Source organism: Amborella trichopoda, chromosome 2 (assembly GCF_054954075.1).
Source record: "Amborella trichopoda isolate Santa Cruz 75 chromosome 2, AtrichopodaSantaCruz75HAP2 v2.0, whole genome shotgun sequence".
In the NCBI taxonomy this organism is placed as follows: domain Eukaryota; kingdom Viridiplantae; phylum Streptophyta; class Magnoliopsida; order Amborellales; family Amborellaceae; genus Amborella; species Amborella trichopoda.
The window spans coordinates 47,637,983-47,664,762 of record NC_142337.1 but is presented as its reverse complement, the minus strand read 5'-3'; the positions used below and the strand labels follow the sequence as shown (position 1 = coordinate 47,664,762).

The 26,780-nt window shown below is 35.4% G+C and overlaps 1 protein-coding gene across 9 annotated transcripts in view; it reads right to left on the bottom strand.

Annotated features, from left to right (window-relative positions):
* Nucleotides 1-671: 671 nt before the first annotated feature.
* Nucleotides 672-26,780, bottom strand: part of UBP14 (ubiquitin-specific protease 14) — a 38,673-nt gene continuing 12,564 nt past the window's right edge. For 3 of the 9 annotated variants that reach the window (XM_011622184.3, XM_020662502.2, XM_020662501.2), the window contains exons 10-22: nt 24,541-24,595; nt 24,414-24,455; nt 18,884-18,964; nt 18,242-18,440; nt 18,106-18,163; nt 17,879-18,001; nt 17,653-17,741; nt 17,439-17,528; nt 17,124-17,291; nt 16,148-16,281; nt 15,617-15,746; nt 937-1,122; nt 672-827 (exon numbers count right to left, since the gene is read on the bottom strand). In XM_011622184.3, coding sequence (XP_011620486.1) covers nt 944-1,122; nt 15,617-15,746; nt 16,148-16,281; nt 17,124-17,291; nt 17,439-17,528; nt 17,653-17,741; nt 17,879-18,001; nt 18,106-18,163; nt 18,242-18,440; nt 18,884-18,964; nt 24,414-24,455; nt 24,541-24,595 — 1,348 coding nt within the window. In that variant the 3' untranslated portion in view covers nt 672-827; nt 937-943. Of the gene's footprint in view, nt 828-932; nt 1,123-15,616; nt 15,840-16,147; nt 16,282-17,123; nt 17,292-17,438; nt 17,529-17,652; nt 17,742-17,878; nt 18,002-18,105; nt 18,164-18,241; nt 18,441-18,883; nt 18,965-24,413; nt 24,456-24,540; nt 24,596-26,780 lie in introns of all 9 variants that reach the window. The other 6 variants (XM_088858355.1, XM_088858354.1, XM_088858356.1 and 3 more) reach the window with 4 other exon arrangements.

Here is a 26,780-nt window from a genome sequence, read left to right as displayed (position 1 = left end):
TCCATGCATCTCTTTTATAGCGAGATGCACAAGGGGGTTATTGCAAGGTCCTCCTACATGAAACATGGAATAACGAAGGTTCGAGAAAGTTGTAGGAAAATCCATCCTATGTTGGTTTTTATGTAGTGTTCCTTGACAAACACGACCATAGATAATATGCAAAAATAGTTTACTCATCTATAGCTACCTGGAACAACATAACTTCTTATTAACGTCAAACATAGTTATCAAGATCCACCTAGGACCTTGATCGATCTCATCCAAAGTAAAAATCAAATTTAATCAAAACCAGTGTTCAACCAGTTTTTACTAGTCTGACCAGCCAGTTTCGACCAGTTAAAGAAAGTTGAGCTACATCTTTTAATATATTACATATCTTTAAACCATTATTCGTAGTTTTCGTTACATTTTTAAAATCTAGCAAACCATTCGACCAGATTCTCAGTGACTTGGAGAATAGTCTGATCCTGATAACATTGTTCTCAAACCAATACCATTCCCTTTCCAACAACTCAAATTAGAATTGCTGACTGGACTCTCTCAAACCAATACCATTTCCCTTTCCAACAACTCAAATTAGACTTCTTGCTCATTGGACTCTCTCTCTCTCTCAGCGGGTGCGCGTGTTAATTGTTGTACAACCAAACCATAACACACACACACACAGCAAAAACACAAAATCGAAAGGATCATAAAGCTGCTAAAAGTACACAAAATTGTCCAGTTCAATTTTCATTGAGAACTGTCAAATCCATTATACTATATCAGAGAACAATTGAAATGAAATCATTTCCTTCCACTGCAAATCTAGACCAACTTGAACGACCCTGCACACAACAGAAATATTGTAACCTTAGCTTCTACAACGGCAATCCAATAAATATATAAAGTAAATAAACAAGCGAACTAATTGATTAGAAAGCGAGAAGCACCTACTATTCAATCATCCCTTGATTCTCTCGAAGAAATATATGTAGCCCATGTCTCTCGGAGGATCAACAGATGCTGCAACCTTCTTATCATTGAAGATAACCCATCTGCCATCTTTCAGCACATGGGCAACATAGTGCCCACAATGTGTTGACGTACCCATGTGGCTTACAAATGCCATGAGCTTGTATCCTATATGAATCGAATGAAATGAACATTAAGGTGCAAGAAATTAGCAACTATGCACAACAAAAACCAAAAAGTAAGTTTGGGACAAGGCCATTTTCGGGTAACTCACAAAAGCAAAAGCAAGTTGATACATTTTAAAATTAAGTAAAATGGAACTGAAGGAAGGACAACCATCTGCCCTTGAATAATAGAGTAAAAGAAAAGATTCAGGAGAAAAGAAAGCACTATGCATTAACCATGAAAATGATCAAAACACCCATAACTAATCATCAATTAGTCCATCTGGTGTTTCCGCATGTATCAAAATGGAAGTTACGGAACAAACAAATTAAGCATTAACCATGTACATCTGTGTGACATACATATATAAAGCATACCAGCATGCCTACACACAAGAATGAGAGAGTCAGATCATGTTGCTTCGTGCATATGAACGAATGCTTAAAATTGGCATAATCTCGCAAAACATTATATCTGTGATTGCATCTCCAGTATAGTATAATCACTGGCTGAGGCATATACGTTTCCAAAGACATCATTTTTCACCCAGGTAACCATTTTGGGGATCAAAAGCCTAAATAAAAAATCTCTTCAAGATCTACAACCGTTATCTATATAGAAATATATTTTTTTCCCCAAGCATCACGAGCTGCAAATCATGGTTGAAAGCCCATTGAGATTTTTTTTTTCTTTGAGAATGAAGCCCATTGAGATATTTAAGAGTCTTTTGTAATTCCTATTATGATGTTCTTACCTAATTTGCATATGGAAAATAGTTTCTGGTTTTTTAAAGAGCTCTAGAAAAGAATCTTTCCATATTATGCAATAAAAAAGTTCGTTTCCGTATTCCTAAAACAATAGAGGAAGCAGCTACCTAATTTTGAATGATCCTAGAAGATTGAGAGGTTTAGCAGAGTAAAGATAGCATGAGTTATTCACCCCAAATAAAAAATAAAAAAGACAGCATGAGTAACAAGATAAGTAAAGAAAGAGGGATTCATACCTCCAGAAATACTCATGTGGGCCTACAGCCAAATCAAGTTCAAGTTGAGTATTAAATTTTGGATTTAAATTGTGACGAATATCATTAGACAAGAGATTCCGCCTTCCGTTTTTTTTTTTTTTTTTTTTTTTTTGGCAAAAAGAGCGACCCTACAACTTTAGCCCAGTTTTGGAGAATCCCACCTTCATGTTTTGGTTTGGAGATTACCCAAAATCTTTGCTTGTGGATTAGAAGTTCTCCCCAAGTAAGCCTGGTCCCTTCTTCTTTTCCCCCTTCTGTAGTACATTCCCAAGATTTTGATTAAGAGATTACCCAAAAGCTTTGCTTGTGGAATGGATGTTCTCCCCAAGTAAGCCTGGTCCCTTCTTCTTTCTCCCTTCTATAGTACATTCCCATCCAAGATTTCCAACAACAAAATTCATCACCCATCCAAACCATTCTATAAGTTGTAGTCATACATCTCCAAGCATTAGCAAAGTTGCTCAGTGATGCAGGGAGAAATAATTAACCAGAAAAATAGAAATATAAAATAAAAAGGATGGAGAGAATAAACCCTCTCTCAAGGTTTACAAGGGAATCCACCCCAAAAAGTTCTTTTGACAAGATCAACTTTACTCAATTCCAATCTGCTCTTTACAATGAGGGACTTTTTCCCTATAAATACACTTAGAAAAAAATAATAATATAAATAAACAAATAAAAACACATTTATCTATCTCCGTTTAAAACTCCTTTGTTTCCTCAAACAGATATTCTTTCTAACTACGCGTTTATCAAAAGTTTGACTTTTTAACTAAATGATTGACTTTCTAAAGGTTAGAATATATCCTCTAAGATAGTCCTTCCCATTTCTCTCTATCTAAAAGATAACTCCTAAAATTCTAAAATAAATATCTTTTATACCCCTCAAATCTCTACAATAAATAAAATACAAAATAACCCTTTATAAACTAAAAATCTAAATAATACTAAATCTAAAATCAAGAAAATATAAAAATAAAAAAACCACAATTTTTTTTGGCATCACACTCCCAGAGTTGGGAGAAGCTCGACCTTGAGCTTACATCCGTCAAAGGTCAATCAAATAATTGGTCATGTAGTCCCGCCATGTGGCTCGGTATTTTTTGTAATAAACTGATTGATCAAATGCTTCGCGTTTATCTCGAAATAGAACATTGGGATCTCGAGCTCAATCGTGATTCCTTTTTCTTTCTCAAGTTCCTCATAAAACTTGAGAAGATCGAGCTAAATACCAAGATCATGTAGATGCCCCTCTGATCGTGGTTCTTGCATCACGATGTGCTTGTTACATATAAGATCGGCATTTGGAATCGATTGTGAAGGTAGTTTTGTCTCTAAGGTAAAAGGTGGTGTCAGATCTATGTAATTGTGAGCACCATCTTCTCCAAGAATAACGTTCTCTAAACATTGCAACCACTGATTCATTTCACGAACTTCGGTTCGAACATCCTCCATGACTTTGGTCATACTTACACGAACATCCTCAATAACTTTGGTCAAACTTTCTGAAGCTTCTCCCAAGCTATCATCCATAGCAGGATTAGCTTTCAATGGCATTGCAAAAAGCTGGATCTTACTTGCTCTCATACCAACTTATGCAAGAAATAATAAAACAAAAAAATAAAAAATAACTCATACCAACTGATACAAGGAGAAATAATAAAACAAAAAAATAAAAAATAAAAAGGGTTGAGAGAATATACCTTCTCTCAAGATTTGCAAGAGAATCCACCCCAAAAAAATATTTTCACAATATCAACTTTACTCAATTCCAATCTCCGCTCTTTACAATGAGGGAGTTCTTCCCTTTAAATACACTTAGAAGAATAAATAAATAAATACACATTTATCTCTCTCCTTTTAAAACTCCTTTGTTTCCTCCAAAAGATAACCTTTCTAACTACACGTTTATCAAAAGTTTGTCTTTCTAACTAAAAGATTGACTTTCTAAATATTAGAATATATCCTCCAAGATAGTCCTTACTAATTCTCTCTATCTAAAAGATAACTCCTAAAATTCTAAAATTCTACAACAAAAAAAATACAAACTAACCCTAAATAAACTAAAAATCTAAATAATACTAAATCTAAAATCAAGAAAATAGAAAAAATAAAAATAAAAACCCAAATTTTTTTTTTTGCATCACTCGGTGACTTCCCTAACCATACATCTACACATTGTAGCCTTCAAACTCAAGTTTAAACACTCAATTTCCTTTGCAACCATCATAGATTGCTGGACTTTAAATTTCCAAATGCCAACAAGGTACGTCTACCCTAAACCCTTAAACTGAACCCTATTATTGCTTTAATCATACCAAACCTTTCCCCATGGATACCTCTTTTAGGCCTACTAATGTCCACTACTATGCATATAGAACTCATGACTCCTAAAACCATGATGTCATAATCTTTATAGGAATCAAAACCCTTTAGAATTCATAAATCCAACCAAATCAGACTTTCCAATCGTAACCAAACCCTTGCTTCCTACATTAGTTTAGGTACCAAAGCAAGTCCTCTAGGAGCTTGCATTGAGATCAGCCTCTCAACCCAAATGGGTCAAACCTATCGCTCTCATCTCTCCAAAACCCAAAGTATAACCCATACAATTCCTCCAAAGTAGGGACATATCCAATTAGGCGGAAATGAAAGTGCTCTGCCCCAGGACCATCTACTTCACAACATAGAGATCTGTTCAAATTTAGCCCCATCCCTATCCAAGCAAAGAGCTCCTATAACTTCTGAGAAACATGACACTAGAGAAAGAGGTATTGTAAGTAACAACACTTCAAAGGGAAGCAATCTCATCAAATACTTAAAAGTGACGAGGACTAGGTTACATCACTTTTCATTCTCCAACCAAGGCTTCAAACTTGGTGGATAATGCATCCATAGAAAAGCAGAATCACCTAGATGATAAAGGAACCATTGAAGGAGAAATCATGGAGCATATGACATTCAAAGTCCTTGTGCTCGAACCCTTGCTCTCTCTTTAGAAAGATCAGTCAGTGAATTGTAGAATTAGCAGCATTCAAAAGAAAATCAAGTACAGATGAGAGATATGCACCCGCATAAGCTGATGGGGGAAGCATCGTCAATACATAGTTACAATGAACACGTTCTCTAGGGGATTGTCTCACTCCAAAAACATCATTCTATGTTCCCGAAAAAATCCTCCTAGGAAGCTCGCTCCTGATTATATGGCATCTTGATCTCATTTAGCATGGGACCTCGAATCTATTTAACATGGGATCCTGATCCACATCCATCAAATATATAATTGGACAATTTCTTTCTAAGGATAATTGATATATTATTAGATGAATCTTCAATTATAAAGAGAATTATAGTCGTTACTATAGTAGTAAACATAACACCATTGGAAGACTATGCTCGTTCAAGGGTAAATTAGACTTCCCTTTCTTGTCATGGTCTCACAATCTAAATTCCTTTTTTTGTGGGACACTCTCACCATAGAGTTTCACTGGTGCATGTAAATAATATAAAAAATATATCATTTAGTTTTTAACTTATTTACAATTTCACCTTATTTTATAATGTGTGTGTGCACGGATAATCTACCATTCACAACCCTTGAAAACACAAAGATTAATGCATAAAGGGCTGTGAAGGGTGGATTTATTAATATGTAGTTTCTTTTTTAGAAGAGTTATATTTTAAGGTAACTTGCTCACTCATTAAGGGTGTATATGTAATTGTCACTAAAAGACAAGGGGTACGCTTGTCATCTTTAAAAGAACAAAGCTAAAATTTCTATTAAAGGACAAGGTAATAAAGTTTTAGGACACTACCTTCCAAAATGCTGTTGTGCTTTTGTGAAAATTCCAAATAGATCCCTTAATCATTAAATTACCTAAAAATAATTTTTATATCAAAAAGCCATAATTTTGATGAATACACCCACCACATGCTATTCTAACATTAGCCTTGGCATTTAGAGGTATGTGTATACACACACACAAGTGTGTTTTAAGGCCTAGGCTTTATGAAAACAAAATAAAGCCTCATCTCGAATCCTCATCCGGAAAGCACTTTGGGCAATGATGGCTCTAAAATCAATTTCCAACATCGACTATGAAATTTAAAGCTCAATCCATGAACACTTATTTTTAGGGCAAAATGGATGGCCTAGAAATCTGTTACAATATACATATTTTTAGGGCTTGAAATCCTAATTTGTTTTTCACAACTATAATGGTTAAGGTTGAGACGATCGATTTGAGGGTTTTCCAATGCTAAAACTACAATTTTCAATGAGTTTTGAGGTGAGGCTTTACTATATATATATATATATATATATATATATATATATATATATATATATATATATATATATATATATAGATAGAGAGAGAGATATATATATATATATAGAGAGAGAGAGAGTGTGTGTGTGCGTGTGTAGAAAACACAAAAAAAATATCTTGTGAAGGGTGTGGTTTGCATGAGGTTGTAATGTTAGCATACAAAGGTTAATATTAGAATAACTTGTGAAAGGTGGACTTATTAACTATGCGGTTTCTTTATAAAAAAAGATTTCAAAAAACGTTAAGCTGCCCCTACGCAACTGGCCTGACGCCCAGCTCCTAGGCAGGCGCCCTGTTTTACTTTAAAGCGAGAAATGCGCCCTGGGCACTGCATGCCCTCTCTTGTTGACATGTATTCTCTATTCTCATTTTACTATGGCGTTGTTGCAACAAAATAAAATGGGATTCCTATGATTATGAAAACATCAGTCAATTTTTTGGTTATCGAGATCAATGAAACATCATATTGCATCTAAGACAGGTTCAAAAATCGGAAACAGAGAAACATTTGTTGTTTTTGTTTCACATGGTATGAATTGGTATTAGCCAAAACAATAAGAAACTACGAAAAAAAAAAAAAAAAAAGGTGAAGTTTGAGATGATATACTTAAAAACAGAAAAATATGCAACAATCAAAATATTCTGAAAGGATTTTTTTCTTTTGCTTCATTGCAAAATGACAGTTTTTCACAATAACAACTATTAAAAAATGCTAGTTTCTTCAAAAACGTGCGCCCTAAGGTCCACCAGGAACCTAGGCGCAGGCAGACCATTTTTTAAACATTGTCTAAACGAAGTTACTTTGTGATATCTTGAACATCAAGTAAGAGCATGTGTAAATATCATTAAAAGACAAAGGGTACTTTTAACATTTTTATAAAAGGTAAAGTTGAAAGTTTTACTAAAGGACAAGCGATTTCTACAAATAAAGTTCCAAGATACTAACTTCCAAAATGCCATTGTACTTTTGTAAAAATTTCAAATTTATCATTACTTAATGATCTTATTAAAAAATATTTTTTAACAAGAAATATTGATTTTTTAATAAATACACCCATACAACTTATTCTAATATTAACCTTTCTATTTTGAGGGGTTGTGAACTCTAGACAAATATACATATATAGGGTGAGGTTTGTATAAGGTATGAACCTTAAAATATCACACTAAGGTACACCTCAAAATCTCATTAGAAGATGTATTTTCTGAGCCAAAACTCTTATCATGACCTAAGAGTCTAGTTTTCACCTCTATAATGAAATTGCTTGCTCAGAAAGTGGTGCAGATCTATGAGCACTAGAAAATCCTGAAAATTGGCCGTCTAGATAATGTGTTACAATATGCACTATTTTTAGGACTTGAAATTCATTTTTTCTTTCATATCCATATATATTGAGGTCAAGATGATCAAATGGAGAAATTTCTAGTGGTGAAATAACCGTTTTCGATGGGTGTTTAGGTGCAACTTACCTCTACAATATAATGTTAACACCTTATATATATATATATATATATATATGGAAAAGATCATGTTAGTCCACTAGCTAAAAGCTACAATGTAAACCCAATGGCTCAGATTGAATCTGGATCGATCCCATGGTCACGATTGCATTTTATATTTTAATTTTAATTTCTTTCTACATATTCAAGTCACTTAAAATTTTAAGCGTCTATTCTTTAAAAATAGGAGAATCGATTAAAAATATCAAAAAAATAATTCGCAAAAAATAAATCAATCAAAATACCTCTGAAACTTTTCAAGGGTATTTTAGTTAAACTTATTTTTTGTGAATTATTTTTTAATATTTTTATTATGTGCGGATGAGAAGAATGGATGCCTAAAATTTCATATGATTTGGATTTGTAGAAAAAATATTACAATTATCTTAAGAAATGAGATCGTGATCGTCAGATTGGCCCAAATTCAATCTGAGCTGTTGGGCTGACACTATAGCTATCAGCTAGTGGGCTAACTGCAGATTCTCCCATATATATATATATATATATATAGAAGATACTACAAAACGCCTATAGGCGAAAATGAACAATGATTTTGCCTACCCTCATCACTGTCCAAAGTTCATCGTAAGGTCATCATTGTCCAGTAGTGTTTCATTTTTCTTTTTTTTTTTCTACAAATCAAAATGACCTAAAATTTGGAACGTGTGTTCATCAAAAATAGGCGAATCTAAGAAAAAATATAAAAAAAATATTGTACATGAAAAAAATTGACCAAAATACCCCCGAAAAGTTTCAAGGGTATTTTGATCAACTTATTTTTTGCGAATTATTTTTTTTATATGTTTACTAGAAGCGTCTCACTAAGATGTACACACACTTCAAATTTCAGGTCATTCTGATTTATAGAAAAAAATAAAAAATGAAACACTACCGGACAATCGTGACCATGTAATAAACTTTGGACGGTGATGAGGGTAGGCGAAATCGCTGCTCATTTTCGCCTATAGGCGTTGGGAATACTTTTCCTATATATATATATATATATATATATATATATATATTGATATATACAAAGAGACCATTTATCTTTTGTACATGGATGTCACCACCCATTTTGAAATTTAAAAGACAAGAATGATTGTAACCTCCATATACAAAAGATAAATGGTCTCTTTGTAAACAATACCATATATATTTTAAATAATTAGTCAAGGGTAAACTAGAAATTCCTAATAGAAACAAAAGCATTTATTAACAATAGTGGACAATGACGTCACCGATATGGTGTGTGACATCACCCACAAAATGTATTAATTGTTTTTAACTACTAATAGAATGCCACTATTCTCTTATAAAAATATCCATTATACCCTTCTAAATGACCAAAAATACCCCTCGAAAAATTTTGTATTACAATTCAAGGGTATTTGAGTGTCCAAAAATGTTGAGCATTTTAAGGGTCTACACCACCAAGTGGGGTAGCCTAACAAAACCCTTATGAGCCATACATAATTTTATATATATAAGACATACATAATTGTACTAACTATCAAGGGATGAAACTTATGAGCCATACCATGAAGTTGTGAGACAAAGTGATTGAGCAATGGCTATAACATGAAAAAGGTATCAGAAAATCAGTTTGGTTTTATGTCAAGGAGGTGAACAATTGAAGTTATTTTCCTACTTAGGCAATTGATTAAGAAGTTTAGGAAGAAAAGAAAAGACCTCTACTTGGTCTTTATTGATTTAAAAAAACCATACGATAGGGTACCTAGATAATTAATTCTGTGGGTGTTGGAAAAGAAAGAAGTCTCGAGAGGATGTATTGGCATGACGAGAGATACGTATGAGGTAGCACTAAGTAGTGTGAGGATAACTAATGGAGAGAAGTGAATTTTCAATGACAATAAGCGCACATCAGGGGTTAATTGTTGAGCCTATATCTCTTTGTTTTAGTTATAGACGAGTTAACTAGGCATCTAGAGGATAAGAGAAGGCGTAAACACACAGTTAGAACTTTGATATAACACAAGTGTAGTAACAATAGTAGTAAAAATGAGGAATTACTCAAGATTGATGGCCAAGGAGTACCTAAAAGTGATCATTTTTAATACATAAATTGATAATCCATGAGAATGGAGAGATTTGGGAAGAGATGTCGCGCATAAAATTAGAGTTGGGTGGACAAAGTGGAGATGTGCTTCCAAAGTCTTATGTGATTGTCACAAACTAATGAAACTGAAGGGGATGTTCTATAGGACGGCTATAAGGCATGTCATGCTTTATGGGACGGAATGTTGCGCAGTCAAAAAACAACATATCCATATAATGAGGGTAGCAAAGATAAGGATGTTGAGATGGATGGCAGCAAGACAAGCAAAGATAAAATTTGGAATGAATACATCCGAGGGAACTTAAGGTAGCTCCAATAGGCGATAAGATGAGGAAAAGTAAACTTAGGTGGTCTAGTCATATACAACATCGACCTAGAACAACACTGATTAGGTGGGGCGATTTGGTTAAAATGAAAGGCTTTAAAAAAGCAAGGGAAGGCCCAAAAAGATACGGAAAGAAGTAGTGAAAAACGATATGGTTATTTATGGTCTGACTGCGGTTATAATCCTTGATAGAGCAGATGACAGAATAGGATTTGTATAGCTGACCCCAAATAGTTGAGATAAGGATCAAATGATGATATATGTATATGTATGTGTGTGTATATGTATATATATGTGTGTGTGTGTGTGTGTGTGTTTGTGTGTGTATGTGTGTGTGTGTGTGTGTGTGTGTGTTTGTGTGTATGTGTGGCATAGAGGGAGAGAGAGAGAGAGAGAGAATAATTTGTAATATGTATATTCTAGTGCCGCATGTATATACATATATAGCAATGGTTAATACGTATATTCTAGCAGCACTCCCTTACATGTGATTCCAGGTACATATGTAAACTATAGAATGCATACTAGTAAGATGCACCTGCTTCGCAGGTCTCATTAATAGGTCATATGACATGATGGGATATTGATAGAAATATTATGAGTAATAAAATAGTGAATCAGAAAATATGAATGTGTTCACCCTCTTTATGTTGTGTGATCGATTATTAAACATTTGCCTAAACGAGTAAATTATTATGCGATATTTCAAAATAACTAATAAAATTTGGATAGGCATATATTTCTGATTCCAATATAGTACTCATAAAATAACTATTAGTACTATTCTATATATAAAAATATAAAATTATATTAATCATAATTTTGTTATTAATAATCTTACTTACATGAGTATATCATATTCATAATATTTAGTTAGGATTCTGATTATCATAATCATAATTACAATTATAATTAGCATTGTTGTAATAAATTACTGAAATTGATGATATGAGAAAATTATAATAACATTTTACAACTTTAATATTTATAATACGTAAATTTTAACTTTTATATTGTTTATACATGATATTATTTTAACAGGGTGAAAATTATATTCTGGAACTCACACTCACCATTTATAATATAAATAAAAAATCTCTCCAAAAAATAAGAAAATATACCTGAAATAGATTATTATAACAATAATAATAATAATAATAATAATAATAATAATAATAATAATAATAATAATAATAATAATAATAATAATAATAATAATAATAATAATAACAACAACAACAATAATAATATAATATAATATTATTATTACTACTGCTGCTACTATGTACATAGGATTATAATCTATTTATGGTTCTGTTTATTTGGGTAATGATGTAATATTTACTACAAAATTATGATTAGGAAAATTGATTAAAATGCACCTAGAGATCAGTTATTTAACATTTTACAAACATTTTTTTAATTTTTAATTTTCAAAATAGCTGTTAAAATTACCCATGATCATGAGTTGGAATAGTTGAAAAGCATAAAATGTTAAATTGTTGAAAAGTTTGGTGTAATTATATTACGAATATGCTTAGTAATATTTATATCGATTATAATTGCTGGGATTGACATTTTGCGAGAGAGATAGAGAGAGAGAAAGATGATGAAGGAAGGATCGTAGTTCCTGCACCTTGCGTGGTGTCTCCCAGTCCACTACGGCTTGCATGCACCTTCTCTTGATCCATCCATATCATGTTGTAGCCAATCCAGTGCCCAAGGAAAAGACCTTATGCAAAGCCAAAGCTAGGCTTGGAGAGACGAATTCCATAGTAGGTGAGAGATTTAAGGGGGGGAGGGCGAGAGAGAGAGAGAGATTTGAAGCGAGAGGAGTGTGGTATGTAGATGGAAGGGTAAGGGGAAGATATTTACTTTTCTTTTTCCCCTTTTTTTTTTTGGTGGTGTGTGGGTGGGGGCTGAGGAGGGGGAGGGATGATTCAAGGACAGAGTGAAAGATTAATATGTATTAACTTACGAACAAAGTAGGCAAAAATGAATACATCGGAGAGAACTGAGGGGAGGCTCTAATAAGCGATGAGGGAAAGTAAACTTAGGTAGTCTGGCCATATACAACGTTTGACCTAGAACAATACCTGTTAGGAGGGGCGATGTAGTTCAAGTGGAAGACTCTAAAAAGGTAAGGTGAAGGCCCAAAATGATATGGATAGAAGTAGTGAGAAAAGATATAGTGACTTATGGCCTGACAGAGGGTATAGCCCTTAATAGAGTGGAATGGCAAAATAGGATTAGAGTAGCTGATGCCAAATAGTTGGGATAAGCCTTGGATGATGATGATAAAGTAGGCAAAAATGACAATATAAGTGACACTTGTCGCAAAAATAGAAAGGGTCAGCTTCTCACTTGCTATATAATAGATGGAAAAAGTTTATATAGAGCCGAGGCTCTAAACAATCAAATTAGAGCTCACCTCAAAATTTTCACTAGAAGAGGTTGTTGTGATGCTCAAATATCTTCAAATTGATCATCTTGACATCAAGATGCATGGACATGAGAAAAAAATGGATTTCAAGGTTTGGAAATAGTGCATTTTGTAATGCATTTTTGGACCATCAATTTTGGAGATTTTCAAGTAATAATTAAAGATTAAAATATGTTTTAAGGCTATCACAAAGATTTCCAGTATTGAAATCACATTCTCGACACAATTTGAAGATGCGCTTTACTTTGATTGTTTAGAGCCTCAGCTCTATACAAACCGCACCCCATAATAGATTGATATTCTAAGGGCACTCCTTGGGCATTCCCAGACAAGAAATTCCATGTGCTTTTGCACTGTCAGGGGAGGGTACCTAAGGTAAAGGACAATCCACACCCCTATTCATGCTCCCAACCTCTATGCATCAACATTGCTTCCCAATACTTGGTTGATTGAATTTGAAAATCAAGAGACACCCACAAACGTAAGGTTGTCTAGAAGATACAAGATTGTCTAGGAGAACAGCACCGCCATTCGCTTTACCACCCAATGTCTAGTATCACTCTGAAGAGCATTCATACTCGGAACAGATTTGCTCCTCTAGGCATATCATATTAGGATGGCCATGGTTGTTGGATAACAAGGTCAAGCATTATGTCCAAGTCAGCCCATTTTAAAGTGAAAAATAGAAGTGTTATTCTAAAATCTTATAGAGACAACAAGTAGAAAACGATGGCCAAGTCAGCCAACATTTCGACTCTTAGATTGTTTCTAGAAGGAGGTCTAGAGAATAAGGTAATTAAAGCTGATATTGGAAGGGATGTCAAGCCCAACCACCAGCTGTCTAAATATTAGCATCGTTCAAAGGTTCACAAGCTTCTTTCAAACTTCTCAGCCCAGATGAGCTCCCTAACAAGTTTCCACCCATGGGAGATATGAAGCGTGCCATGATCTCATTCCTGGAGCTACTCTTCCAACCATATAACCTTCGGCACCGGTTCCAGATAGTATGTAGAGCATCAGTGAAGACTTGTTCGCCAAGTGACTCATTCATGAGAGCATGAGCCCATGTGCAGTACTCGCGCTCCTCAACCCTAAGAAAGACGGCACCTGGCAAATGTGCATAGACAAAAAGGTTGGAATATAGAAGGAGTTGGATGCGTTCGTCTCAATTCCTCCATAGAAGCAAATGTACATTTAAGGTGAGCTTGCGCGAGGATGCATCTCCACAACTTAAATCAAATAGCTTTTTGAGATCCACAAACCTTATCTCTTAAGGATATTTCCTTAATTCAGGCATCTCAGGCCCCATCATGGGAAAGCCTACTTAGATAATTTGCTATGAATTTAAAGATTATTCCATTTCAGGTTCCTTTTCTGGAGAAAAATTAAGTCAAGATTTAATTAAACTAGAAAAGTCAATATTTTATAAATTTTAATAAGATGTTCTTCCAAAATTTGCAAATAGGAGATAGTTTTCCATTTTGTTGAAGTATTCTAGAAAAGATTCTTTCTATATTATGTGAGGGTCTAGTTTCCCAAAACTAAGGAACTAGTTTACCAAATTTCGAAAGAATTCAGAAGGTTAGGTAGTTTCGGAAATTAGAGATGGCTTGACTCCAAGCAACTCAAATAAAGAAGAATTGAAACCTCTATAAATACTAATATAGGCCTATGGACAAATCAAATATAAATTAAGTAATAAAATTTAGATCCTAATGGTAGGGAGAGGCTACTTTTAGAGGATCATCATTATCATCATCATCATCCAAGCCTTATCCCAATTATTTGGAGTCAGCTAAATTCCTCAATTCTTTTTTCAGAGAGATGGCTTGACTTCTAGCCAACTCAAATAAAGAGGACTTCAAACCTCCATAAATACTCATGTAGGCATACGGACAAATTAAATATAAATTGAGTAATAAAATTTGGATCCCAATGGCAGGGAGAGGCTACTTTTAGAGGATAGATTCCTCAATTCTTTTCTCAGAGAGAGGGATTCTACAACTAGAGCCCAGGTTTGGGAAAATCTGCACACAGGTTATGGCCCATTTCTTCTTTAGGAGAGATTCCTAAAACCGTAGCTGGTGGTAGGAGGTTCTCCCCACATAAGCTTGGCTCCCTTCTTCTTTCCCCTCTTGTGTGGCACTTTCCCATCCAAAATTCCTCAAATATTTTACTCATTCAAAGCCTTCTACAAACTCTTGCAGTACATCTCCAAACCTTAGACAAACTAGCTACCCTAACCTTGGTAGCCTTCAAACTCAAGTCTGAACCCGATATTTCCTTTGTAACAATTCTCATACCTTGCTGGACTGTTAATTTCCAGCAAGGTATCCCCTACCCTGAAACCCTCCCAATTATTGTCATAATAATATCTAAACCTTCCCAATAGACCTAGCCTAAGTTGTATGCTCTACATCTTTTGAGCCTCCTATCCTACATTCCTCGGTATAGAAGACCTCAAGACCTCCAGAACCATGATGTCCTGGTGTATGCAGAAATCAACACCCCTTTAGAACACATAAATCTAACCTATTTACTCAATCATACGCAAACCTTTCTTTCTATGCCAACCTCATGTGTTACACTCATGTAAGAGCCAAGGCCCCTTGGTCCTTCATCACTAGTTGCAAGCTACATATTCCACAAGACATGTAGTTCCAAACAAAAAAAATCATGTGTTTCACATTTTCATCCACAACCGCAGCATATATTCTATAGAAAAGACCGGTAACAGAGTATGAGGAATAACAAGAAACAAGAGAAGAATGAAATAAAAAAGGATAAAGAAACTAACTTCCATCTCCATCAGGTAGTCCTTGGTCACTCGTAGGCTCTGTTTCACTAGAAGTGGCATCCATATCCATCGTGGCTGAAGCATCAGGATGACTGAATATCCAGTCTGTAGCTTTCTCCACATCCCCACCCTATGGAAATTTTGAAATATAAGTTAAAAACATGGCAAATATTTGTCAATAAAATGAAAAGCAACCTACAGTTGCTTTCTCCACATCCCCACCCTATGGAAATTTTGAAAAAGAAGTTAAAAACATGGCAATATTTGTCAATAAAATGAGAAGCAACCTACTGTAGGAAGGAACAAAAAGGTCGGGGGGTGGGAGGGGGGACTACACGGACTAGGTTCTTCAAAACCAGTTGCGATAACTGCATAACTATTATAGAAAATGTAAAAACATGCAGGGACATAATTATCAGCATAATTCTCATTCCTTAGAAACTTGTTAGGCCATTGACTTGAGCAAAACTACTTAACACATGGCATTGTGAAAAACTGAAGACAAGCAATGGGAAAGAAGAAAAATCTTACCGATGACATTAATGCTTTTCGAGCAAGATCGGGAGAGAATCCAAATGAAACCAGAGTCTGAAGGCACATTTCATCTACTGCTGCTAAAAGATTTCCTGCGCCCTCCACCTCCTGTGAAATTGGTGTGTCTATATCTGGAACCTCAAATTTTGCAGTCAGAGGGCATACAAATCAGTCAATTCTAATAAGCATAGAAAACATAAGATAACACTGATTTCCAGCAATAGCATGTGCTTTTTGGCTTTCCTGATTAAATGTGCCTCCTACTTTCTTTCAAGTAGCTAGTCAGGTTGCAAACTTCAGGATCCTTCAAAGGAACAAGATAACTTAGAGGGTATTATTTTCTTTGGGGTTCTCTTAAATCTCACCAAAAGTATTCTTGCCCTCTTGAAGAATTGAGATGGTATTACCTTTACATGGATAGAGGCAGAATGCTACCTCGCCAATATTAGTTAGGGAAAATAACAAGCACCCAAATGCTTATCAAAAATAAAAACACTATGGTAGCTATGGAAAAAACAAAAATAATTCAGCGCAAATCATACAAAAGCACATGCTTTCATTCACTTCCTGCTTCTCTGACAAGCCAAGAAGTCATGGAAGAAATAAAAAGACAAGAAAGTAGGAAATGGCAAATTTACAGAGGTTTTGATCAGCTAAATAATTTCTTAATTATATGAGGCACAGAATACTTTTGTTTTAAATTCAGGATTCACTAGAAGATTTACATTGATTGAATTTGAATTAAGTTGGTGCCTAGATATCGAACCAAGATAATGCAATCTTAGTGACACCCCAAGCACTTAAACCCCAATAGCATTAACAGGCAAGTTTAGAGATAATCCAAGATATTATAGTCATGAAAACCGTTTCAAATGTTCTGGCTATTCTTCTAGGTAAAACTGTATAAGGGAATTTTAGTTGCATAAAGAATAATAAAAATTCAAGCTTAAACTGAATATTCCAATATGCGGACCTGGGTCTTCCATATGAGCAAGTAACCAATTCATTGCCTCTTCTACTCCAACATTTGATGTGTAGATTGCAGCTTTCTCACAGTGCAAAAGAGGAAACCCCATGCTAGTAAGCTGTGATACAATATCTTCATTGACATAAGGCTTAACTGGGCCACCCTTCTCAGAATCTGCAGTCAAATGGCAGAGGAAGGATGAAACAGAGAACTGTGGCACAATACCTCAACAATAATAGACTTTCAACCAAAAAGATTACACATGAAAAATTTTCTCAGACTAGTCAATTTTAACTGTTGAAATGTAGCAAAATAGCCAACCTGATTCAGGTAGAAGCTCCTCCCCAGGCTGCAACCCTTTGCTTCGCATGTAGCTGATGTCTATTATATCAGGCACATCAATATATACATCTGAATGTTTGCAATATAGAACCACCAAACAACTGAATCAGACAAAATGTTGAGTTTAAAAGGAAACTAGGAGGTAAATGCAGCATGCAACATAGATTCAGTATCAACACTCCGAGAAAGATACCAAGCTTTTTCGGCACCCATCCTTCTTCCATCACAAATTTACGCATGTGTAAAACCAAATAATCTGGAAAGGTTGTCAAGCCAGCAGTTCTGCTCAACAATGAAATTTCTGACTTTAGTACATCATGCAACAGGCACTTCACAGGGTTGGAGAAAATCAATTTATAGTGGCTCAGATAAGGATCAATTGATTATTTTCACCAGTTGAAAAACTCATCTATGCTTACTTTATTGCTGTAGTTTTAGCATTCAATGCAGTGCTGTAAAAATCATGCACCTCCTCTGGTGATGTAAAGCTTGCTAAACATGATTCCAGGTGTACCCTTGGGCGTACAATTTCTTCAGAAGCTCTGTGACAAATTGGTACCCATTAGCTGGAAACTTACGATAATTACAATACAAATATAGAAAAGAAATAAAATATGGGTTTTCTGTCAAGTTTGCAACATCTTACATTTCTTTCCCTTCGAAACGTCTTTCTTCTTTCAGTTTGTTAAATGCTTCCAGCTGTTCTGAAATCTCAAATAACACGATAATGAAAACAAATTTCAGAGACAATTACAAGAATAAAAGTCGTGGCTGCACATTACCTTTATTAGTAGCTTTGGTCAAAGGAATATTTAATGAAAGAATGTAATCTGTTCTTTTATTGTAAGCAACTTTTCCCGATAGACAAAGTAGCCGCTCTTCTACACCAAATTTGAAACATCTTGATGAATCAAGTTCAGGTTTTCCTGCATTGATTCGTTCAACTTGGTCCAGAAAATGTAGAAAGAATTCCAACGCATCCTGTAAAGAAGGGCTCAGATGGTTATGAAAGAAAAACGGAATGGATTGCTGAAATCCTCATAACATATAAGTGAAATGCTTCCTTGTTTATTGTATACACATCCACAAAGAGGTTCAATCAGACACCATTTTTATTGATACAGACCACATTAGAAATCACCATCATCCGAGACTTATCCCAACTATTTGGGCTCGACTAGACCACAGAAGAAATACAATATAAAAATTTTAGAAGATTCAACAAATGCTACAGAACAATCCAAGGAACCATGCATGGCAATCAAAAAACATCATTTGAACTTATGTTTTCTCGATACTTCAATATTTCTTCTTTCAGCACAACTTATATAGCAAAGTTCATAGAAATGATAGCCTTGTGACATTTGGGATTATAAGAAGCAATAACAGGAAATCAACAGGTCATAAAACAGAATATTGAATACCTGTTGCCGCATACTTGAAAACTCTGGATGGCTAGCAGCAATAACCATCTTGAACATGCGAGGGGGAATTCCTTCCTGGCTCTGAATAAAAGCTGAACTGGTTATAAGAACTTAAAAAGAAGAAACACACAAAGCAACAGACATGAAAAACTGCATGCAACAACTTCATGCCATTTACATAGACTAGCATGTAACAGTCAACCATTTACAACTCCATGAAAGAAAGTTATCAATCACAGCTAAATTAATCCCTCCACAATTCACAATCTTCAGAACGACCAACCTAGTTGAAAATCCATACGACTGTTAGTGCACTGACCATGTGTAAGATTGAAATGAAAATATTTAAAAAGTCTACATCCCAGAAAGTGTAGACTTGTAGTGTTGTCATCAGGTCACCAGTTGTCCAAAAGATTGGTGAGCAGGTCACGGACTAGTAGTGGAGCACTAAATTTTAATTCTGTTTCCCAGCGGGCTTAGGAGGTATTTTAAGGGATCTGGTAGCCTAGAAAGTTAACAAATACATTCGGTGCATCCCTGGACACATGAAACCCACCAGGTTTTCAATTGATTTAGGACATGAAACACATAGTAAATCACTGGAAACACACTTCCGCCTTGCATCCATCCATTAGCAGCTCCAAAAATGGTACAGGTATAATGAGCTGTGAAGAAGTAAAATGAATGATGCAAAAACACAATTTCAAAGTTGGCCACATCTAACATTCCAAATTCATATTTTTTTCAGATTCATGATAAATGTGGACAACATCATCGACCCCTGAAATTTTGAATCCCAATCTTTGGAAGGGGGACCCATATGAACAGGTGTGTCTAACGCACCAAAACCTCCCTTATTTTGTTTAATAGAACTTCACTACTCATACTTCGTCAAAAAAATAAAATAAAAATAAAAATAATTGCTCATCAGAGAGAACTACATTCCAAATAAATATTTTGTCTTTGTCATTTATAACACTCATGATTAGTTTAATAGGGCCATTGATAGTGGGAATCATGGCTGGTGTAGAGAAGTCATACACAGTTCTCCATGAGTATAAATAGCACATCACATCGAGAAGACTCACATGCAATCACATAAATATGGCAATATGGAAATCGAGGCATAACTGAGTTCATTTTAAAGTTCATCTTCACCATACTAACTCAAGACAGAAAACTAAAATTTAATATGGAGAGGTTAATTAAGGATATTTTCCCGTATGATCATATTTCTGCGCAAGTAAGAATCAACGGATAGATGTTTCCCAACACATTTTAGACTTGCATCTAACATTTTTCTGAGAGTTCTCAAGTGAATTCTGTCAATACTATCGAGCAAGTCATTTCAGAGTGAAATGGCCAAGTACAAATGATGCAAATAACAAACAATTGATTAGTTTTACATAACTAACACAGTTTCGTTTCATTATTAAAACACGAATCAATAGATGACTCAGTTGAAAAGCACATGACTTTACTTTAAGGGGTATTAGATTGGAACCCAGCTATGTGTTTTGTTTGACACTCCCCATCTTAGGCCATATCAACACTTTTTTTTTTTGGAAAAAGTTGCCATGCAATATTAAGGAAATTCCAAGGTGTTGCAGTAATCCTGATCAGAACAATAGGAAGATGCTATACATTTTCTGAAAGTCTACAAGATTAATCTGAAATTCAGATTGTTCATCTAGAGTTGGTTTTTTGGTTAAAAAAGATGATCGCTGAAGACATATAAACTAGCCATCAGGCCCCTTGTCTTCAGGAGGAAAATCATTTAAGGATGTTTCCTTTAGCTTTAGGGTATGTTTGACAAAATAGGATTTGAATAAATCCAAATTTTTGGAAATCTGAATAAAGGCATTGCCTGCTTTCTGTATATTGTGTTTTTTTGTGCATGCTTGATTGTCTACCTTCTTTTTGAATTGTCATATATTTGAAATTTAACACTGTTTGGCTGAAAAAAAATCAGAATTTCTTGATTTTTTTTCTTATTCGCCACATATTTGATTTGTACCTAACTGGTATCTTCTATCTACTAAATAGGGTGGGGCTTCCATTCTTTAAAGCAAGACAATCATGCCAATGGGTCTCTTAAAACATCAATAGAAGGCAACATTAAAATTTAATATATGACCGTTCATAGATATGCTTGGAAAATATGATTATATGGATTCTTGGCACATAAGACGGTGCGGGTGAAAGTACATTCTTTTCCTATGAATACCAATGGAAAGAAAAACAAGAGTTGCTACATGTTTACGCACATACATGTAGGTATACCTGTAGGTATAAAATTATCTATGTATGAACATAAAGTAGTCTCCTTTTGTGTCCTTTTGAAAGCAAGATTCACTCTTATGAGAGAAAAAGCTTATTGAGACAACCTCTTGCCTTGCCCCAAATACTGAATTTGCCCAAGACCATGCTCAACATGGCCAGAAGGGTCCCAAGTTTCTAAATTCTTGCCTTTTGCTACTGGAGGTGGAATCAAAGATGCTAAAGGAGGCCTTATCAAAGCATAACAGTGAACTTCGGGCAGCAAGAGGTATGTATGCTAAAATAGCAAACAAGGTTCACAACATGCTAGCACAGGTACACATCCAAAAACACCAGTAGAACCCCATGTATACTGAGGTGCCCATTAATTGAGTCAAAATATATTAAGTAATGCACCAAGTTTGGCCTCCATGTCTACAGATGGAATTGATGATGAAACTAGTTGTACAGATTCATGAGACTTTGCTCTCAGAGCTTTCCCAATTCAGGAGAGAGAAAGATGTGGACAAGGGTAACAAAATCACCGATATCAGGCCGATATAAAAAAATGGTTATACTCATCAGAAAATGAAGTTTACTTCATCTAATCCTATTTTATTGAATTTTCACCTACCTATACCAGCAAAGGTTAGGGTCACATTTCAAGAAAATAAATAAATACCAGGTTAGGGCTTTCAGATGAATAAAAAAGTCCTACCTTAAGCAACATGCATGTAGATTGCAGTCAGCTTGGAGTGGGAACCCAAGAGAGATTAGCTTGAAAGAGAAAGTGGAGTTTCAGATGGAGAGAAAGAGAGAGTTTCAACACTTGTATAGCAGCAATGGAGAGAGAGATCACACAAGGGGAAACAAGGAGAGAGACTGCATAAGGAGGTTCAGTAGGGATAAATGGAGTGAGAGGCAGAACATTTTGGCACGAGAGACAGAGGGTAGCAAATCCCACGAAGTATTTTGACAGAGAAACGCAAACCCACAAGTTAACATTTTTTTCAATCTTCTAAATTTCAAGTGCGACCCGTTTTTATGAGGATTCTGTTATTGGGGTGAAGATATTCAAATCTCACGTGATCCGTTTTAGTGCTATAAAATATCTCTTTAACCCTATCTAACTAGAGTTTAATATAGGTCTATCACACATACCCTCACGGAAAAACATGATCTTCATGGATAAGTAATTTGGTAAATTTGTGGCATTTCTCGGTTAGATAACTCCAGCATTTAGCATCTAAGAGGCACTTGGAAGAAAAGAATCCAAATACACACACTACTGCAATGTAGGATGTAGGCATTAAGTGAACTCGTGCATTTTTATGAAGCTAAACTATTATACAATGGAAAACTCCTTCCGCAATCTTAACTCATCTTTGGTTGGAGGCTTCTCCACATGAATGTGAAGAATATTGCTGGATGATTTTACAAGACCCTATGGAGTTCACATGTAAATGAGATCCTTCCTGATGGAGGGATGTCATTACCTAAGCACTTTCCCAACCACCTACCAGTTCCCAACCAACTACCAGAAGGAAAACTGCTTCCTGAAGTCAAATTTCCTCAAAAGTTACAAGATGAATGTGCATTTCCTCGAAGTATAGTAGATGAATTGGAAAATAAAGCATTGAATATTTCACTTTAGCATGTTGTTAGGATGGCAAACAGGATCAAAACCTCCCAAGGTAGGGAGGGATTATAACCACCCAAGAGAAGTGAGAGATTAAAGAGGTTTACCTCAGGAAAATTCAGCTCTTCCCTTAAATCCTGTCATTGTGCATATATTTTGTGCATGCTAAGACCCATAACTCATGTATATTCTACAGAAATGTTTTTTTATGCTGTTGACTGTATAGTCTACATAAATTTTATCTACGGATAAAAATTTACTTCAGTAACAAGTCAAAATAAATTGATGTATGCTTTAGTCCTTAAGCAGTCCGCAATTTTCCATTCAGGACAAGTTCATGAGTGGAGAGGGTTGTGGATTAAAGCCTGAATGAACAGCTCCAGGTATGATGGGACCTATGAAATTTATCTTTGATGGTAGTCCATTGATACCCTGCCCCAGGAGTGGGGGTACATGTGAATATGTAACAGATCGATTTTGAAGGTCTTGCCGGAAATAAAGATACCAAGGTTTGTGAGATCCATGGCCCTCCTGACTGGGCTCAAAGTGTCCAATTCTCCTGTTCATTCTGTGTCCAATAATGATACCGAGGTTTGCAAGATCTATGGCCCTCCTAACTCAGCTTTCATGTCCAGTGCTCCTGTTCATTTTTTTTTTCGAAGTTTCTAGTACTCTGGTTCATTGTGTGTCCAATAACGATGAATGTCATAACAGATGGTGCCTTCCCATGAACAATTGTTGACATCATGGAGGATATTCATAATCTTTCTAATAGTTCAGTGACATTCCATGTGCGCAGGGAATAGCTAATTACAAGGTGGACTCCTAGCTCAAGATGCAGTCCATAGAGACTCAATTATTGTGGGGAGGGACCCCCTCCACTTTCGATCATGTCACCTCTTCCATATTTTCATATGCATCTACATTTGCTTGCACAATGAGGTGGAAGTTGATGTATATGGTTTCCTTCCTAAACACTTACTTCTCTGTCAAGTTTCAAAATGAAGGGCACCGAGTCCCAGTTGGCAACCAAGTAATCATTTTGAACAATCATAAATATTCCACCAAAAGAATAATACTTATCTGATTTTATTTTTTTTCTGAAAGTGTTAACTGAAAGAATAATAACCATCAAAATATATAAAAAGAAACATACATAATATTGTCCATGTTATAAATTATTTTTCAATATTAGTATTTAACTTTACCAAAAACAGTTCCATGTGCTTTGCTTCCATCAGGTAAAACCCACAAAAACTTGACTCCTTCGAGATTTGAGGGGGACCAATAGAAGTATACAATGATCAATAAGCAAAATCTAAAATATTATGATGGATAGATCCACACTACAATGATGTGAGTCATGGAAAAATAGAAATGCTCGTACTTCAACCAATTGATCAAAACTGATCTCCAATCACAATTGTCACATGATCAAGAAAAACTGCCCCTAAGTTCTTACAGAAAGCTCACAGATAGAAGGGATGAATGGGAAAAGAATCAAATAGAACATAAAAAGCAAAACACAGCAACGAGAATGTAGAATGTTTGCCATTTATTCTAATGAGGAAACTTCATCATCATCAAAGCCTTTTCCCAACTAATTGGGGTTGGCTAAATGAGGAAACTTACAGGACTTAATGCTTTGTCCAAAATAATTTTTGCTTCATTTATCTGGTGGAAAAATGCACCAAAATGTCAATTTGAAGACCAAGGAAAGAAAAGGCATAATAAAAACAATCAGACCATGCTTATATACCTCTTGGACAGGAACTGAGTACTTCCCAGATAGCAACCCATGTGCGAGCTTTGAACTGCCATAGAAGAAAAAGCGCATGATTTAAATAATCTACATCTCTTCAACATGAAAATGTATTTAAATACTTCTGAAGTTAAAGCTTTAAAAGACTAAAAAGGACTGAACTGAGTTCTATCAGAAAATTGAACACAATAACAGAAAAAGGAAAGCAAAACAGAAAAAATGTAACTGTCACACCCTCTATCCTCTACATGAATCTTGACAAAAATCACACATCAACAAATCATTAGGGGGTCCTTTGGATACCCAGAAATATATTGTCTAGAAAATATATTACTGGCATAATACATTACTGACATAATACATTACCTGCAAATGGGTTGTTACTCTTTGGGTAGTATCTAGATGCAACTTGGGAAATACATTGCTCCTGTTTGGCTATGTCTGGAAAAAAATCTCGGAAATACATTAGCACTATTTTGGCTAGAAAATACTGTGTTAATTTTATCTATGGTTTTTTTGACATCTTAAAAGTTTATTCCTTCTCTCTCCGGCCAAAAACTCTCAAATTTACAGGCACTCATCATCCATTTTTCTCTCTTCCAACCAATTTCTCTCTCTAAAATCCGCAGCAACCGATCATTAGAATCCCCTCTCCAACCATAACCCATTATCTCTATCTCAATTTTACAGCACCAATCTTCATAAACTTTTGGAACAATGGCGAAGAAGAATTGTGCATCACAATCCCAACCTTCTTCAGACGCCCAATTTCATTGAACATAATGAATCACCTGTGAGCCTATGCACTGGCATCACCTACACTCGATCCGAGGCTTCAGCACCTGCTCCCGCTCCTAACAACTATGCAATAAAGTGGATACTGCGGTATTCACTTGCCATACATTTAAGGCTAAAAAGTGGATACCGCCAATTCCATGAGGGATCATAGAACTCAAGGTACCTACTTCCCTGGAAGACAATTTCCAAAAGCGCATCTTCCAAAAATCAAAACGCCCCTTAGGGGTGTCAACAAGCCAAGCCAACTAGGCTTGGCTTCTAAGGAGCAAAGCTTGAAGACCATTTTACAGCACAACTAACCAAGACAATCTAAGCTGAGCTGGATAGGTTGTTTCATTACTCAAGCCAAGTTCAAGCTGAGGCAAGCTCAGCTCGAGCTTGACTAGACATTATTTAGTAAATAATGTATAAGATGCCATGATATGGATACAAATGTCATGATGGAGACAGAGAAATAGGATATGACTATGCATTTCTCAAAATCCAGGATACAAATGTGGATATGAGTATCTTGTCTGATATATAAATATATATTATAGCTTGGCTCACATATAGATATGCACTCAACAGATAAATATGCGGTCCACCCCTCCACTCCATGTAAAGCCCACAGACCCCCTTCTATTTACGTTTTGGACCAAACCCTACTTCCCACCTTTTTTAACCATAGAGAGTATGGAAATGTCTATGTTCGTTTTAAGAATACCAACCCTGTCCAGAATATGTATCGTACCCATCCAAAATGAAATCTCTCTCTCTCCACCAATTGACTCTATCTCTACCCCTTCACTCATCACTCTTCTTCAACCTCTGCATTCCCTGTTTACTTCGATTTCACTTTCACAAACCATTTTCTTCTTCTTTTGTTAACAGCTCATGAACCATTTACTTGAGATACAAAATCTGCATCGTCTTCAATTCTATGTTCTCATGGATTTATGACTGACTTTGCAAGCTTTACTAGAGTTTTCTTAAGGAATTTTTGGGGTTTTGCGAGAGAGAGCGCTAGTTCAATTTTGGGGGAAAGATTTGACAAAGATAGAGATCTTGTTCGGTTTTGTGGTAGAGAAGAGAGAGAGCCCAGGTTCAGTCTACTGTAGAGAGAGAGTGAAAGGGGTTGAGAGAGAGTCAGTGAAGGATAGAGAAAAAATATCAGTTGGGTGAAAGGGTAAAGAGAGAGGGAACATCAGAGAAAATGATAGAAGTTCAGCTTTGAATGAGCAAGTAACAGATTTTGTATTGGGTTGGTTTTCTTGTAAAGAACAAGGACATGTAAAAAAGGTGGGGAGGGTTTGGTCCAAAATAAATATAGTAAGAGGGGGGTCAGCAAGCTGTACGCGGACCTGAGGGTCCATGTGAACCGCAATTTGTAGTGAAGCGGATCTAGTCATTTTCCATTAATATTATATATTAATAGCGATTGTATACAAAGGGACCAT